This window comes from Aedes albopictus, chromosome 2 (genome assembly GCF_035046485.1).
Source record: "Aedes albopictus strain Foshan chromosome 2, AalbF5, whole genome shotgun sequence".
NCBI classification, from domain to species: domain Eukaryota; kingdom Metazoa; phylum Arthropoda; class Insecta; order Diptera; family Culicidae; genus Aedes; species Aedes albopictus.
In genome coordinates this window covers 215,265,499-215,282,702 of record NC_085137.1, presented here as the reverse complement: position 1 = coordinate 215,282,702, position 17,204 = coordinate 215,265,499, and the positions used below count along the sequence as shown (strand labels likewise).

At 44.5% G+C, this 17,204-nt stretch overlaps 1 protein-coding gene across 1 annotated transcript in view; it reads left to right on the top strand.

Annotated features, from left to right (window-relative positions):
• The first annotated feature begins 1,507 nt into the window (after positions 1-1,507).
• The window catches only part of LOC134287909 (uncharacterized), a 295,474-nt gene continuing 279,777 nt past the window's right edge, over positions 1,508-17,204 (top strand). Inside the window, exon 1 of the mRNA XM_062851114.1 lies at positions 1,508-3,149. Coding sequence (XP_062707098.1) covers positions 1,718-3,149 — 1,432 coding nt within the window. The 5' untranslated portion in view covers positions 1,508-1,717. The remainder of the gene's footprint in view (positions 3,150-17,204) is intronic.

Here is a 17,204-nt window from a genome sequence, read left to right as displayed (position 1 = left end):
TATGCTCCAATGTGCTTATCGATACATCAGCTTAATAAGATGCAGACAAATGTTTTGTTAAACTCTTTTGTTAAGGAATCAATGCTTGTCGAATAAATTTCTTGTTAAACTTTTGAAAAGTGTTTTAATTTATCATTGTTGACACCGATGAGGAAAGTCGAACATTGACTATTTTCTCAATTGAAAAATCATTTAAACAGTAATGTGTAGAGCATAATTTTAGTTCAGCTATCATTACCATTATTAAGCAACAATTCAGCAAGCTTGCTTGTTTGTGACTTGCAATTGTTAGTTGGGGTCATAAACATTACACACCGTGAACTGTGTTCCGATTCCCGTGACCTCCCATCTTGTTTCCATGAATATAGTTCTTATTTTCGTGAACTAATTTCCCGATTACATGATTGAATGCTGTCAAACGCTGCGTTACGGAGGCGTTACGGGTGCGCTGTGGAACTAAGTTCTTGATTTTGTGATTTATATTCATGGTGTATATTCGTAAACGAAAATCTAGCATGTTCTGGATTTCGTGACCGAATGTTGACAATTTTGGGAACGAATTATTTTGCGTGTGCCATTTGATACAAAATTCAATAATCTTTCGAATAAGGGTAAAAAAACAGCGATAAGTTTGATCATTTTAAAGTTATAGCCAGCTAAGGCAATAAGAGTCAAAGACATGGGGAGTTCAATAACTACGTAACGGTTGAGATTTGACCATATGCGTATAACAATTTTTTTCACCATTTATGGTCCTCTATCACCCTTTAAAAAGTTTGCACTCATGAACCTAACACCCTGTATACTTGAGGGTCTCCAAAACATATATTCGGTGTCCAAAATGCTATTCTAACAGGCGATAAGAAATTGTGATTTTCTTAGCTTAAAATGCTTTCGTTAAGGTTTTCATCATCAGGAACGCAAAGTACAATCATATTATAAGCGTATTAGTGACTTTGCAAAATAATTAATTGTTTTACAAGGAAGCTAGGGAACGATTTTTCCAACGTTGTCGTCAGCCTGTCCAAAATACATGAATTACCCTAACTGACCTTGTTATAATTCTGATATAATTAAATCAGGTTTTCAAATCATTTTTGTCAAATATATCAGAATATAACAAACGTTGATATATCTATCAACCGCTGATATAATTTTGTTAGATTTTTGTTATGCCTCTCTGATCGGGTGGCTCAATGTTCTCCCAGACGTTGCCAACGTAGAAATACCACGATGCTACAGGACCTCCACATCGATAGAAAGCTCGAACGAAGTACAATTGCATGTTTTTGTCGACGCTAGTGAGAAAGGGTTTGCTGCGGTAGCGTATCTTCGATTCCAGGAAGGACACACAATCGAAACAGCATTGGTTGGTTCAAAGACTCGTGTTGCACCGATCAAATTCTTATCAATCCCCCGTTCGGAACTCCAAGCTTGCGTCATCGGAGTGAGATTTGCAAACAGTATAATACAATCACTCACTGTGAAGGTCAACCGACGTAGTTGCCGGCTAAGAATAGGACTACTAACCCCAATTCAAGGTGTCAAGCGACCCGTGCCGAGGAATGAGTGATCGAGGGGGTGAAAAAGATGCTCGATCTTTAACGGAGCCTGTGGGGCACCTGGGCACCCCCCACAGTAAGCTGTCCCTTACCGCGTTAATGCAGAGCTCTGGCGTGGTGGACATTCTTTCTCGTGCGACTCGTGGGAATAAAATATGAGTAACAAACCAATACAGAAATCAAGTGTAGCAGGTAGTAGTGGTGGGATCAACCCCTTCGCAAGAAGCGGGTTGATGAGATCTCCGACAAGGAGAAGTGAGGAGATAGGCGCTGGGAGTTGCGTACGCAGCTCAAGCGTGGGTGCTCCAGTCCACTTCCCGGCAAGCCAGCCGGTGGAGGTTATGGACGGAGCGTGGTTGTTGAGGGCCGTCAACCGAGGATCCAAAGGACGGTCCGCAATAGAGGTGGCTGAGCAGCAGCTTAGCAAAATCATCGACTTTGCGTCCACTAAGTCGAATATAAGCAAGGACCTGAAAACGGCCTTGCTTCGACTTAGGGCGTCGATCGACAATGCCAAGCAGGAGCACGCGGCACTCGCGTTGCTGACTGCTGCAGCAGCGGAGCCTGCAAATGAGAAAGTGCCGAAGTTTACCCAAACGGAGGCCTTCTCCTTCGCAGGAAGTCCGAATAAGGCGGAAGCGACTGCTCGCGACAAACGGGGCAAGCAATCGCAGAAGCGGGCGAGGCAACCGTCAGGCGAGGAGCTGTCTGGCGGTGCCCGCAAGGCCAGGCGAATCATTACCCCGAAAGTCGGTAATAATGCCGGCAGGTCGGACCCCAGCCAGGGTTCCCGGAAAGCTGGGAAGGGTGGGCCTGAAAAGGCTGGCCCGTCCCGGAACGATGGGAACAAGGGGTTGCGACCGCTAGTGGGCCCTCAACAGCCACAGAGTAGGGCGATCCAAGGGGTGGACCCCCCTTGGACGAAGGTAGAGCGGAAGAGGAAGAAGAAGGCGAATCCGCAGGTAGTAGCGCAGGACGCCAAGCCAAGGCGTAGGAGGGCAGGTGCCAAGCGAGAAAAAGGCGACGCTATCGTCATCAAGACGGAACAGTCCAAGTACTCGGACGTCTTGAAGATGATGCGAAGCGACGCCAAGCTTGAGGGTCTTGGAGCCGACGTACGCAGTATTAGACGTACTCGTACGGGCGAGATGATCCTGGAGCTGAAGCGCCAGAAGGAGCACAAGGGCGCCGCCTATAAGAGGCTGGCAGAAGAGGTCCTTGGTGAGGGTGTGCAGGTGAGGGCTCTGACACATGAGGCGACTCTGAAGGTCAAAGACATCGATGAGATCACCGAAGTGGAAGAGCTCGTCACGGCACTGCGGCAACAGTGCGATGTGCAGGTGGCCGCCGCAGCCGTTAAGCTACGGAAAGGGCCAGCAGGGACACAGATAGCTTTGGTTCAGCTACCTGTGGCGGACGTCAAAAAGTCCGTTAAAGTAGGGAGCATAAAGGTGGGTTGGTGTGTATGTCACCTGACATTCCACGAGCCACCAGAGGTTTGCTTCAGGTGTCTGGAACCAGGACACAAGTCGTGGGACTGCAAAGGCCCCGACAGGCGCAAACTGTGCAGGCGATGCGGCGCTGAAGGTCATAAGGCCCAAAGCTGCACGAGTCCGCCCATCTGCATGATCTGTACCGGGAAATCCTCGAACAACAGACATCCGATGGGTGGTCCAAGGTGCCCGGCCTTCAAGAAAGCCGCAGTGAACAACAAATCACAGTGCAGGTAACGCAGCTGAACCTAAACCACTGTGATGCGGCTCAGCAACTGCTTTGTCAGGCAGTTTCTGAGTGGGAGACGGATATCGCCATCATATCGGACCCATACCGAGTACCCGCCGGCAACGGCAACTGGGTCGCGGATGGGACCAGAAAAATGGCGGCGATATGGACGACGGGTAAATACCCCGTTCAGGAGTTGGTGTCTACTACCTATGAGGGCTTCGTGGTCGCCAAAGTAAACGGGGTCTTCTTCTGTAGCTGTTATGCGCCTCCGCGGTGGCCGATCGAGCAGTTCACGCAAATGCTGGACCACTTAACGACCGTGCTAACAGGGCGAAGGCCGGTGGTAATAGCGGGCGACTTTAATGCCTGGGCCGTGGAATGGGGAAGCCGTTTCACGAACCAGCGGGGTCAGATCCTGCTAGAAACCCTGGCCATCTTAGATGTCGACTTGGCTAATGTCGGTACCAAGAGTACCTTTAGTCGAAACGGAGCGGAGTCAATTATTGACGTGACCTTTTGTAGTCCTGGCCTAACAAGTAGTTCGAACTGGAGAGTAGATGATGGCTACACTCACAGCGACCACCTGGCGGTTCACTACAGTATCGACTACAATAACAGCAGACAGCGGATAGAAGAAGAGGCGGCTAGGCCAAGGCCAAGCCCTCGCAGGTGGAAGACATCATACTTCGACGAAGGGGTATTTAGGGAGGCGCTCCGCCGTGAGCGAAACTTAATCGGTTTAGACGGCGACGAGCTGGTAGCGGTGCTCTCACGTGCGTGTGATGCGACCATGCCTAGGCGAGTCCACCCTAGAAATGGGAGGCCACCGGCTTACTGGTGGACCGACGCGATTGCGGACCTGCGCCGCGCCTGCCTACGGGCTAGGCGGCGGATGCAGCGAGCACGATCAGAGGAAGAGCGAAACGAACGGCGGGTGGTGTTCGCCGCTGCAAAAGCCGCGCTTAAGACCGAGATAAGAGCAAGCAAAAAGGCCTGCTTTGAGGGGCTCTGTCAGAGTGCCAATACGAACCCGTGGGGTGACGCCTACAGGATCGTTATGGCCAAGACGAGAGGTGTGATGGCTCCTACAGAGCAATCTCCAGAGATGTTGGAGGGGATCATTGGAGGACTTTTTCCGCGTCATGATCCTAGTCCTTGGCCTCCTTTCGTAGGACAGCCGGGGACTGGGGCTGGCGATGAGGAGAGGGTCACCGATGTGGAACTTGCGGGGATAGCTAAGTCCCTTAGCGTAGGTAAGGCCCCAGGTCCGGACGGAGTTCCGAACCTGGCCTTAAAAGTAGCTATTGCAGAGGCTCCCGAGATGTTCAGGTCTGCTATGCAGAAATGCCTGGACGAGGGAGTTTTCCCAGAAGCTTGGAAGAGGCAGAGCCTGGTACTATTGCCAAAGGCGGGGAAACCACCCGGAGACCCGTCGGCATATAGACCAATATGCTTGATTGACACGGCGGGGAAGGTGCTCGAAAAGATCATCCTCAATAGAATGTTGCGGTTCACCGAGGGCGAAAATGGTCTTTCGAGTAACCAGTACGGCTTCCGGAAGGGGAGGTCCACCGTAGACGCTATCTTGTCGGTTACAAAAACCGCCGAGAAAGCACTCGAGCCTAAGAGGAGGGGAATTCGCTTTTGCGCGGTAGTGACTCAGGATGTAAGGAATGCGTTTAATAGCGCCAGCTGGTCTGCTATTGCCGATGCGCTCTTGCGTCTGGGGATACCGGAGTACCTGTACAAGATTCTCGGAAGTTACTTTCAGAATCGTGTACTAGTTTACGACACGGAGGTGGGTCGGAAGTGCTTTCACATAACCTCAGGAGTCCCGCAAGGTTCCATCCTGGGTCCGGTGTTATGGAATGTCATGTACGACGAGGTGTTGAGGTTAGAGTATCCAGTGGGAGTGGTGATTGTCGGATTTGCCGACGACATTACGCTCGAAGTCTACGGTGAAACGATCGAGGAGGTAAAGTTGACTACCAACCACTCGATCAAAGTTGTGGAGGCGTGGATGCGGTCCAGGAAACTGGAGCTGGCACAAGACAGAGGTGACGGTTGTTAACAACCTGAAGTCGGAGCAGCAGACGGAGATCAGTGTAGGAGACTGTACTATCCTGTCAAAGCGCTCCGTCAAACACTTGGGCGTGATGATCGACGATAAGCTTACCTTCGGTAGCCACGTCGATTATGCCTGTAAAAGAGCCTCCACAGCTATTGCGACACTGTCCCGGATGATGTCCAATAGCTCTGCGGTGTACGCCAGTAAGCGCAAGCTTCTGGCTAGTGTTGCTACATCCATACTTAGGTATGGCGGCCCGGCGTGGGGCACCGCGCTAAGTACTAAATGCTACCGACGGAAGCTGGAAAGTACTTACAGGCTTATGTGCCTGAGGGTTGCGAGCGCGTACCGTACCGTGTCACACGACGCTCTCTGCGTCATTACTGGTATGGTGCCTATCAGCATTCTTATCAGTGAGGACATGGAGTGCTTCGAAATGCGCGGCACAAGAGGCATACGCAGGACTGTCAGGATGGCCTCTATAGTCAAATGGCAGCGCGCGTGGGACAGTTCCACCAAAGGAAGGTGGACCTATAGGTTGATACCGAGGGTAGATAGTTGGATTAATAGGCGCCATGGGGAAGTCACATTCCACCTGACACAGGTCCTTACAGGTCATGGTTGCTTCCGACAGTATCTACACCGTTTCGGGCATGCGGATTCTCCCGAATGCCCAGTGTGCAATGGTTCAGAGGAAACGGCGGAACACGTTTTGTTCGTGTGCCCGCGTTTTCGCACAATGCGTGACCGCATGCTTGCCACATGCGGGGAGGACACAACTCCGGACAACTTGGTCCAGAGGATGTGTAGGGATGAGTTTGGCTGGAACGCCGTTTCAACGGCTATTACCCACATCGTCTGGGAGCTACAGAGGAGGTGGCGCGTGGACTCGGAGAATGGCTAGTCCAGATGCAGTACAAGAGGTGGTCCAGGAGTTCGGAGTCGGCTTCGTAGGTCATACCGGTGCCCTGCGGTCGAGATCGACCCTTACAACGATTAAGTGGCCGCGGAGAGGAAGTCCCGGTAGCGGTGCTGTCGTGGCGTCGGTCTACTGGGTTGGATCCGAGCCCGCGGTTGGAAAGGGGTCCCCGGCAAGGGTCGGGGTAGGTGAGATCCTGCTGTCTGCAACCTACGGGTGCATCTGATAGGGCCTGAAGGGTAGTGATACCCTTCCTTACGGGCAGGTCAGATCGGGTTGCACGTGGGCATCAGTTCTTGATGTCCGCTCAGCAGTAGGGCGCGGGCGGGGTTGACCCTGCCCGCCTTCCGAGGACAAAGGGAGTGGCGTGGACCACTCGGGAAACTGGCTAAGCGCCAGCATGCTACCGTGATGGACTCTCCAAAGCGAGTCATCGATGTTCGTTGCTGCAGGCTACGCAGCTAACCTTGTGGGTGCGATGTGCACTAGCCCCTCTCTGAAGCAATACCTTCTTGGTGGTTCCGGAGAGACGTAGGGTTTGGCGACCATAGGAATGGTTGAGTGGGTACGAGGAGAGAGTAGTCCAGGATTTTACTTTTGTTGTAGAAGACGGCCTGTCAGACCTACACTACCCTAACCTTCTGTTAGGGTGTCTGTTGAGCAGATTATCCCCCTATGGTTTAGAAGGAAAAAAAAAAAAAAAAAGGTCAACCGACGTTACTTTTGGACTGATTCTAGCGACGTTATCAGCTGGATTCAATCTGATCATCGTCGGTATAGTCAATTTGTCGCTTTCCGTATAAGCGAAATTTTGGAAGCTTCTGATGTCGGAGAATGGCAATGGATTCAGACAAAACAAAACGTCGCCGATGAAGGAACCAAGTGGGCACGAGTTCCAGATATGAGCAAGACAAGCCGTTGGCTAAATGGACCCGACATCTTGCGGTAAGTTGAAGCAGAGTGGCCAGTAAAGCGACAAACCGCCGGAGCAACTCTAGAGGAGTTACGACCTCATCTACTTGTACACACAGTAATGCCTGAACCTGTTAACAATATCGAAAAATTCAGTTGTTGGGCCGTTAACAACTGAAGAGTTGAGTTTATGTGAAAACTACTTCTATCGACTTGCCCAACGAAGCGCTTACGCGGACGAAGTGGCAGTTCTACTAGATGGAAGGACGACGAAAACCTCTAAGTCGATTTCCAAAAGCAGCTCAATCTACCATATTTGCCCGTTCCTCGGTAAGGATGACTTGCTACGCGTGCGGGGCAGGACTGCAGCATGCCCGTTCATCACCCAGGAGGCTATCAACCCCATCATCCTTCCGAAAGCTCACCATGTTACTGCTTTGGTTGTCTCCTACTATCATAACAAATACCATCATCAAAACCATAATGTAACTATCAACGAATTGCGGCAAAAATACAGCATTCCTCAATTGAAAGCAAGGTACAAAAAGATCCGTCGAGACTGACAGCGATGCAAAAACGACTGTGCACGGCCACAACCACCAGCCATGGGGGACTTGCCCCTGTCCCGTCTAGCTGCCTACGCTCGCCCTTTTACGTATATGGGGGTTGACTACTTCGGACCCTATGTAATCAACCTCGGACGACGTCTTGAAAAGCGGTGGGTTCTGTTGGCCACTTGCCTTACTACACGCGCTATTCACCTCCAAATAGCTCACACCATGACAACGGATTCGTGCATAATGGCCCTTAGAAACGTTATGGCCAGGAGAGGGATGCCTTGTGTTATATACAGCGACCATGGAACTAACTTTCAAGGGGCCAGCAAGGAATTGGAAGAGGCTATGAAGAATTTGGATCAAGAGCGATTTCAAGTGGAGTTCACAACTTCGCATACGTCTTGGTGGTTCATACCACCGGCTTCACCCCACATGGGCGGCGCGTGGGAACGACTCGTGCGGATCGTTAAACAAAACCTCGCTAAGCTGAAACCTGCAAGACCGATGTCCCATGAAGTTCTGGAAAATCTATTGACGGAAATTGAAAACGTGGTCAATTCACGCCCAATGACCCATTTACCTTTGGATGACGACCAATCCCCGGTATTAACTCCCAACCATTTTTTGCTGGGATCTAGTAATGGTCTACGTTCTTGGGTTCCTTTCACCGACAGCACGGAAGTGCTTAAAAACTCCTGGAAACTGTCGCAAGCTTTAGCTAATCAGTTTTGGAAACAGTGGCTACGCGACTATCTGCCGTATATTACCCGCAAAACAATGATTTCGTTATCATCGTAGATGCTAACCTTCCTCGGAATACCTGGCCGAAAGGCCGCGTAATTGGAGTAAAACAAGGACCAGACCATCAGGTGAGAAGTGCCACAGTACAGACTTCCCGTGGTATTTACGAACGACCCGCATTGAAACTCGCCGTGCTGGACGTAGGCGTCCGAAGCAATGAAGCTCAGGATGACTGCATTACGAGGGGAAGTGTGGGTTGCGCTACGTTACTGCCCGTCGAGCCCCTTATGCCCAATGTACCCGACGCTGAACAACAGCTACCTACTCGTAGATGTGCCCGCAAATAGGAGGAATGCCAAAACAAGATAGGAACAATTGAACACCGAGGAATAATAGCGAGACAGATATCATCTATGAAAACGCGTGTTAGATGCTCATTAGAAGTTTATTATCGAAATTTGTATTTTTGGGCTACAAAGTGTTAAACTTCGATTAGATTTGATAACACGATCGTAGGTATTTAGTGACAGAGGATGAACCAAATAAATTCGACGAATTTATATTTCTTACTATTCTATGTTGCAGCATGATCTAACCACTTCTCATCATTTTTGCCTTTGTTGAACTCGAAGCTCGAAATACTTACTAGCGAGCTGTGAATGGTGAGATAGAATCAAGTAACGTGTATTGTTAAACTAATGAATACTCTTGAATCTAGTTGTTACTGGTCGATTAAGCCTTCCGTTCATAACACAACAAGATTTGTGTGCAATTAGACTGCTAGTTGATCCATTATAGGTAAGCCGCATCATAAGTATATTTGAGTTGAAATACCTAATGCCATATGCCCCTAGATTAGCAGACTAGACCGTTACGTTAGAACGAAGGTCCCACCCAAACCGATTGCGATATTGTTGTGTGGTAGCAAACACTACAGTAAGCTACAACATTAACACTATACATACAAACGTGTCTCCCTTTATTTTAGGAATTTTGTAATTCTCTGCAATCGATCAATAAATTCACAAAATTCATTACGCACTACCACCCAACAGGCTCCGTGCCCATCTTTCGGTTGATCCATATGTGATCGATTTGATTTTCCGTGACGCCATCACGGGAAACCCATGTCACTTTGTGCACTGGTCGATGAGGAAAGAGCGATCTCCCAATCCCCATGTCATTGTTGCCCCTAAACTCTGCAAACAGCTCACCGTTCTCGTTCATTTCTCCGAGACCATGGCGTCCTATGACGTGCTTAAAGTCCGAGTTGCCGAAACCAACCTTCGCGTTGAAGTCGCCCATAAGGATCTTGATATCACCTTTCTGAATCTTATCCACGACAGCATTCAGTTGGCTGTAATTGGATCATGATAAGTTTTCGAACCCGTGTTCTGAATCTGGCTACAATTATCCTCTCATTAATAGGTTCCCACTTCATGAGCGCAGCGAGGGCGTGAGCACTGAGCGGGAAACCAACTCCACGGCGGCAAGGAGCGTGTTCACCTCGTAGGCCAGGGCATAGCAGAATTTAGCCCAACGCCATTCTGTTTTCTCAAAAGTTCGGCCAATGGGCTTCGTTCAGTCCTAGGATCTCAAGCTGCATACGGCATGCCTCATTGGCTAGTTGTTTACCCTGCTGAGCTTGGGTTGATATGTCGAAATGACATTTATGCAATTCAGTATCATAATTTATATTTTATATAACTTATTTTGGTATCATAATGGCCAATTTTTCCGAACTAGTTCGTTATGCAACTTAAATGAGTTGCATAATGAAAAATAGTTGTAAAATGTTCATAATGCAACTGATTTGAGTTGCATTATGAACATTATGCAACTCAAATGGGTTGCATTATAGAAGCACATGTGTTCGCCGTACGTTTTTTCCAGGAGTAGATAAGAAGTGAGCAAGAAGGGGAAGGTCATTGGCGTAGCTAGGGGGGGTTCCAGGGGTGCCTGGCACCCCCTAGAACAAATTTGGCACCCCCTAGAATCTTTTCTTGACAGACACCTAAAATTTAAAACTTAACACAATAATTCTAATATTTATTAATGGCACATTTCAACAAAACCCACCCAGAATTACTTAAATACTTGTTATACGTTTTGGCGTTTAGGATATTCAGGCCAAACATTTCTATAGGTCCTAAGTGCAGATGAGAGGCTCTCTTTAAGTCACCTTTCTTTCGATTATAACGTGCTTGTATTTATAAAATTTGATTTACTTCTTGCATCGGAAGGTAGATTAAACAATCCTTTGCCGACCTTTACATCACAAATTGTCTAAATGTTCAGAGTGACATCGTAATAATTTAAAGAGAACCGGAACAAAGAGAGCCTCTCTTTTGCAGATTGGACCTTTAGATATGTTTGTCGCCTATTGGTCAGAATCAACTGACTCTCTATGGATTTCTCCAGAAATACCTCTATCTATTTGTACAGTGATTTCTCTAGGTTTTCTTATGGATTCCTACCGGTTTTTCTTTCAATAAACTTCCCTTACGATTCTCCAGGCAGTCCTGATGGGGTTGTACAGAGGGTTCAAAATTTCATTCAATTCGGTTCACTGGTTTCTGAGATATAACAGCTCAAAAATTACTTGGCTTAAAAATAATGTTTTACCGGAGCGGTTCTAACTTTGCGGAAGATTGATCAATTGAGGTTGACAAACAGTCAAAATATGAGATTTTTCGATGCACTCTATGAAAAATTATAGCATGTTGAACTTTATTGTGAGAGAAAAAAAAGTTGCCTATCCCAAACATTTTAGCCATCCCCTGTACATACTAGAAATTTCTCCAGAGATTGGTCCAGCATTTTCTCCTATGATTTCTTAGGAAATTCTCGGAATTCTTCTAGGAATTCCTCTAAAAAAATTCTATTGGGATTCCTTCAGGAATTTCTGGCGGGATTATTCAAGACAATCTTCCTGGGATCCTTTCAGAAGTTTCTCCGGTGATTCTTTCAGGAATTCCTCTAGAGATTTTATTCAGAGATTCTTCCAGAAATTTCTAATGGAATTTCTCCAGAAGCTTATATTGGCCTTCCTCCGGGAATTGTGGCTAGGTTTCCTCAAACAACTCCTGCGATTCTTGCAGCAATTTCTCTTAGAACTCTTCCAAAAATTCTCAATATAGTACCTTCAGGTATTCTACTAGGAAAGTTCCAGAGATTCTTCCGGAAAATCTCCCTTGGATTTTTCAAAAAATCCCTTTCTGTGATTCTTCCAGAGATTTCTTCAAGGAATTATCCAGGACTTCCTCCAGAGTTTCTTCCAGAAATTCCACAGAAGATTTCTCCAAGAATTTCTATTGCCCTTCCTCCATGAATTCCAGCTGGAATTCTTCAAGCAATCCCCATTAGAACTCCTTCAGAAATACTTCTAGGGAATTCTCCTGGCATACTTACTTGCTGCAATACTTTCGGGAAATCCTACTGAGATTTCCAGGCATCCTCCAGGCATTTTAGGGGAACTACTTTTAGGATACCCCCGGTATTCCTGATTCTAAGAATTCCTCCAGATATTCCAGCTGCGATTCTTCAAGCTATTCCTACGGTTATTCCAGCTATTCTTCCTCCAGAAATTCTAACTGTGGAACTTTAGAAATTCTGCTACGGATTCTTCTAGAGCTTTCTCCTGACTTTTTTGCTGGGATCTTTCCAGGCAAACTTCCTGGAGCTCTTGCAGAAATTTCTACCACGGATTTCTCCAAGCACTCATCCAGGAATTTCTTCAGAGATTTTATCCAAAGATTCCTGCATAAACTCCTTTTGGCCTTCCTTCAAGGATGTCTCAAACAAGTTTTCCTGCAGTTCTTCCAACAATCCCTCCATAAATTCTTACTAGAATACGTCCAGAAATTTTTCTAGTGATCCCTATACGAACTTATCCTAGCATTGTGGCTGAAATTCTTCCGGAAAATCTTCCTGAGATCCCTTCAGAAATTTCTTCTGCGATTCAATCAGGGCCATCGTTATAAATTCTTTCAAAATACCTTTACCGGTTCTTGCAGGGACTTCTCTGGGTATTCCAAGGATTTTTTCTTTGGATTCTCCCAGGCGTTTCCTGTGTAGTTTCCTCCAGCATTTACTCATAGGATTTATGCTGAGATTTCTACAATGATACATCCCAGAATCCTGCAAATAATACCTCTTGAGATTTTTCCTGTGATTTTTCCAGAAGCTCTCCGGTGATTCCTCCAGGAATTTTTAACCAAGGATTCTCTCATAAGCTTCTCATGCTCTTCCTCCAGCAATTTCAGCTGGATTTCTCAAGATGTTCCTGCTGTGGTTCTTCCAGCAATTCCTCCTAGGACTCCTCCTGAAATACTTACTGAAATACCTCACGGAATTCTTCTGGGAATTCTTCTAAGAATTTCTCCAGGGATTCCTCCAAAAACTTGCTGGGATTATTCAAGGCAATATTCATAGGAGCATTGCCTTCAGTGTTTTTTCATGGAAATCTTAAAGGATTTTTTCCTGGGATTTATCCAAATATTTATCATTGGATTCCTCCAGGAATTCCTCTTGACTTTCATCCAGGAACTCCTCCTGGGATTCCATAAGCGATTCCTGCTGCCTCTAATGTGTCAGCAATGCCTCCTAGGTCTCCTCCAGAAATTCTTATAGTGATACCTGCAAGAATCACTCTAGGGATTTCTTCTGGTATTCTTGCCTTTGATTTTCCAGGGATTTTTCTTAAGACTCATCCAGGAGATCCTCTAGAGTTTTTATTCATAGATTGCTCTAGAAATTAATCATGATATTACTGCTGGAACTCCTCTTGGTCTTCTTCAAGGAATTCCAGCTGAAGAAATTCAAATATAAATCTCTAGAGGATTCCCTAAACGAATTTCGGGAATAGTTGGAATTTCCAGAGAAATTCCAGGAGGTATCACTAGAAATATCTCTAGTGAAATCGTTCAGGAATGTACGGGAAAAACTTATAATTAATTGGAAGGCACAGATTATAGCTAATTGACAAATTGAGAGATGGGTGGGATTCGAACCCACGACTCCGTGTTCGCTAGACCACAGTATGGCCATTTCTTTGCAAGTTCCTTCAGCATCACACACGAGACGCGACATGAGACAAGACATAACACTTATCGTTCTTACAATCATCAAGAAAAGATTAATATTGCCGGTTTCAGACGTGATTTAGCCCATCTACAGGACAATGTCCGACTGACTGCGTTGATTTTCGTACGTTGTTCGTACACGTCGAAAAACGAAGAGTTCATCTCGGAACCCACGCTTTACTTCCCTTCCGAAGAAAGAACTCACATTGTTTTGTGAGTTTGTCGGGAGTGGGATTCGATCCCAGGTCCTCGGCGTGATAGTCAAGTGATCTAACCATCACAGCAGGTCTACTCCACAACTTCGAAAGTTCTAAAATGATGGATTTTTTTCCAGTAATTTCTTTTGGAATTTGTCGGGAAGTTTTCCGTCAATTTCATAGGATTTTCTTCAAGCAAACCCAGTTTAGAATTTCTGATATTTCAATTCAGCAATTTTCGGAAGCAATAGATATAAATAGAATTACATCATAAAGAATTGCAAAAGTAATCACGATGGAATTGCCAGAGAAATTTGCAAAAACAACTGGAAAAAATTGTTAAAATAATTTCAGAAGGAAAGCTATTGAAATTATTAAAAAAAAACTAAAAAAATTAAATAAATTAAATTCCAATGAAACTACCACAGAAATTGAAAAAAAAACATGCTGAATGAACTATTAACTTTTTCAGTTTATTCTAACGTAAGAACTTCACGACACACACGAGACGCGACATGAGACAAGACATAACACTTATCGTTCTTACAATCGTCAAGAAAAGATAAAAATTACCTTTACGTCGACCGGTTTCGGGCGTGGTCTAGCCCATCTAGCCTAGGGCTAAAAATCTCGTTAATACAGATAAAAAAAAATCTTTCAAAATAGTTGCAAAGGAATTCATTACCGGTGGACTTCCTAAAGAAAACATCAAGGCTTTTTTGTAATTCGCTAAATGCAATCTCAAAATAAATTGCCGAAATATATTCTTTAAAAATTTTCCCAAACATACACAAAAAAATTTCGAAGAAATCCTCAAAGAATTTTCCGAAATCATCAAAGGAGTTCCTGAATAAAATTTTGAAAGAATTCCAAAAGTAATTGTCGTAGTATCGCCGTGACAGAATTTTTAAAGAACCATCAAAGATTTTTTTTTTCAAATAAATTTTCGAAGGAAATCTTTAAGGAATTTGCCGAATCAATTTCCAAATGAGTTACCGAAGAAGTTCCCACAGTTATATTCGAAGTTATTGAAATTTCCAAGGATATTGCTGATAAAATTCCCAAATAAATTTTCAATGCAAGTAATATCGGGATTGCCGAAGGTATTCCAAAACTATCTGCTGCAGGAATTCCTTAAATAATTACCGAAGAAATCTAGAAGAAGTTTTCTAAAGAATTTTCATTACAATTATTGGAGCGATTTATAAAAGAATTTCCGAATAGATTTTCAAAGTTATTGCCGATACAATTTTCAAAAGATGCGTGAAAGGTGTTTAGTGTCAATTTCTAAACATATTACCAAATGAATTCTTAAAGAAATTGCCGAAGGGGATCCAAAGATATTTCCGAAGAAATTTGCCAAATCCAAAGGAATTTCTGAGAATTTTGCAAAAGAAGTCTTAGGGGTATTAGGGGCATAATGGACACCCTAAGCAAATGAGTATGTTAGGCCTGTATAACAGACAAAAACTTAACATATAATCAGTTGGCTTACAACTTTAACTTGTTTCCTACGTATTTCAATCATTTACAGTTGGTAGAATGTCATTATTGTGAAGAAATAATGAATTGAAAACCGTGTGTTTTTTGGGGCTGGCATGAAAGGTACGGGGCGAAATGGACACCTATCGGGGCATAATGGACACCCCTGCATATTTTATGCTGTATCTTTGAGAATATCGACCAGTTAAGTAATTTGCCAACGGAGATCAATACCACAGATACAATACTCCATCTTAAACGAGTTTACATAACTTCAAAGTTAATTAAATCAATTTCAGGCTAAAATAATCGGATTCATTTTTTTCAAACTCTCTAAAACGCCTAACAGTATGCAACGCGCTTACATTCATTCATAATTGCCAGTGTTCATTTCGCCCCGAATAGACTACAACATTGAAATTGCTATTTTCAGTGTTTTCTGATCAAAAATATAATACTTCATCCATTGCTACATCTCCGTATACATGTAGATAAGCTAACAATTCACTTGTTTGTATGGTGGACACACGCAATCACTCGTAATACCTTATTTGCTGCTGCTTCGAAATTATAAGAAATCCACCATATGAAAAACATACTTCAATTTCAATGCTATTTTGGTTATTCTGAAGGAATATAAATTGTACTTTTGAAAAATAGAACAATGATTTGTTACTTTACACTTATGCATTGAAAGTTTTACATAAAATTCAACGGTTTCGGCCAAAACAGGGGTGTCCATTTCGCCCCGGGTGTCCATTATGCCCCTAATCCCCCTAATTGAAATAAATTGCAAAACAATTTCTAAAATACAAATTCCGTGTATTATACGCAATCAAGTTATCAAGTTTCCAAACCTCACATCAGTACAACGGTTTGGATTTTCCAAAAAAAATGTTCTTTAAAATATAGCGCATTTACATATAGGGTGACAATGGGTATTATCGGCAGGTTTGTTCTCTTCGTCATGGGGGGTTTTTGTCAGCCTAATTTTCTGAAACTTGGCCATATAATTCAGCTTAGCTGGGAAGGATTTGAGACCAACTCTGAGTTCAATAAGTTTCAAAAAAACACCAAAGACGAAGAGAACAAAACGGCCGAGAATAGGTAATTTCCCCTACGTTCTATTTTTTCCACGACGCAGTATATCATTATTCTAAGAAATTGATGGTGGATCGGAACTTCCTTTTACAAAAAAAAAAAGCAAAATAACCTAGAAGCCACTGAAATTGGCACCCCCTAGGCACCCCCTGGGAAAAAATCCTAGATACGCCAATGGGGAAGGTTGGCTGCTAGTTCTGAAATGTGCGAAATGGGATTCGATATAATTACGATATAAAGACCCAGTAATCGTCGAGTGCTCTAATGTTAAATGAGCCCTGCCACCAAGTGCGCCGCCAGAGCGTATTGTAGGCTTTCTGTGGAACAATTCTCTTGCCTAATAGAGTCAGATGATTTGCTGCAGTAGCTTACGGGCAGATTTGTGAAGAGGGGTTGGAAGAGTTTTGCTAAGAAATTAAGTAGAATGGTATAACTTACGCTTGATTGTAAGTTAAAGGTTTTCCTGGAATAAAGCCATGGAAAAAGAAATCGTATTGAATCCGAGTGGAATTTTAAACGGAAGTAAACCGCTAAAGCAATGATTTGATTTTTTTTTCATACCCACTTATGAATTAAGCGGTAAATGTATATTTGAAGCTAAGGTTTCATCCACGGTTCTATTCACATAAAGCTAACGTATATCAGATTTAAATAAAAATATTATAACAATTTCAAGTAAAAGACAAACTTTGTCCAAAATTTAAAAAATCTATATCCGTCGAAAATCATTATCTTGATAAAATCTCGACCCATATCCAACCCCTTGAACCACGCCGTCTTCGATACCTGTGGGAGAATTGAGTGTAACCACCTGCCCAACTCTCCTGCATCCCATTTTTGTTGCCAACTAACCAAG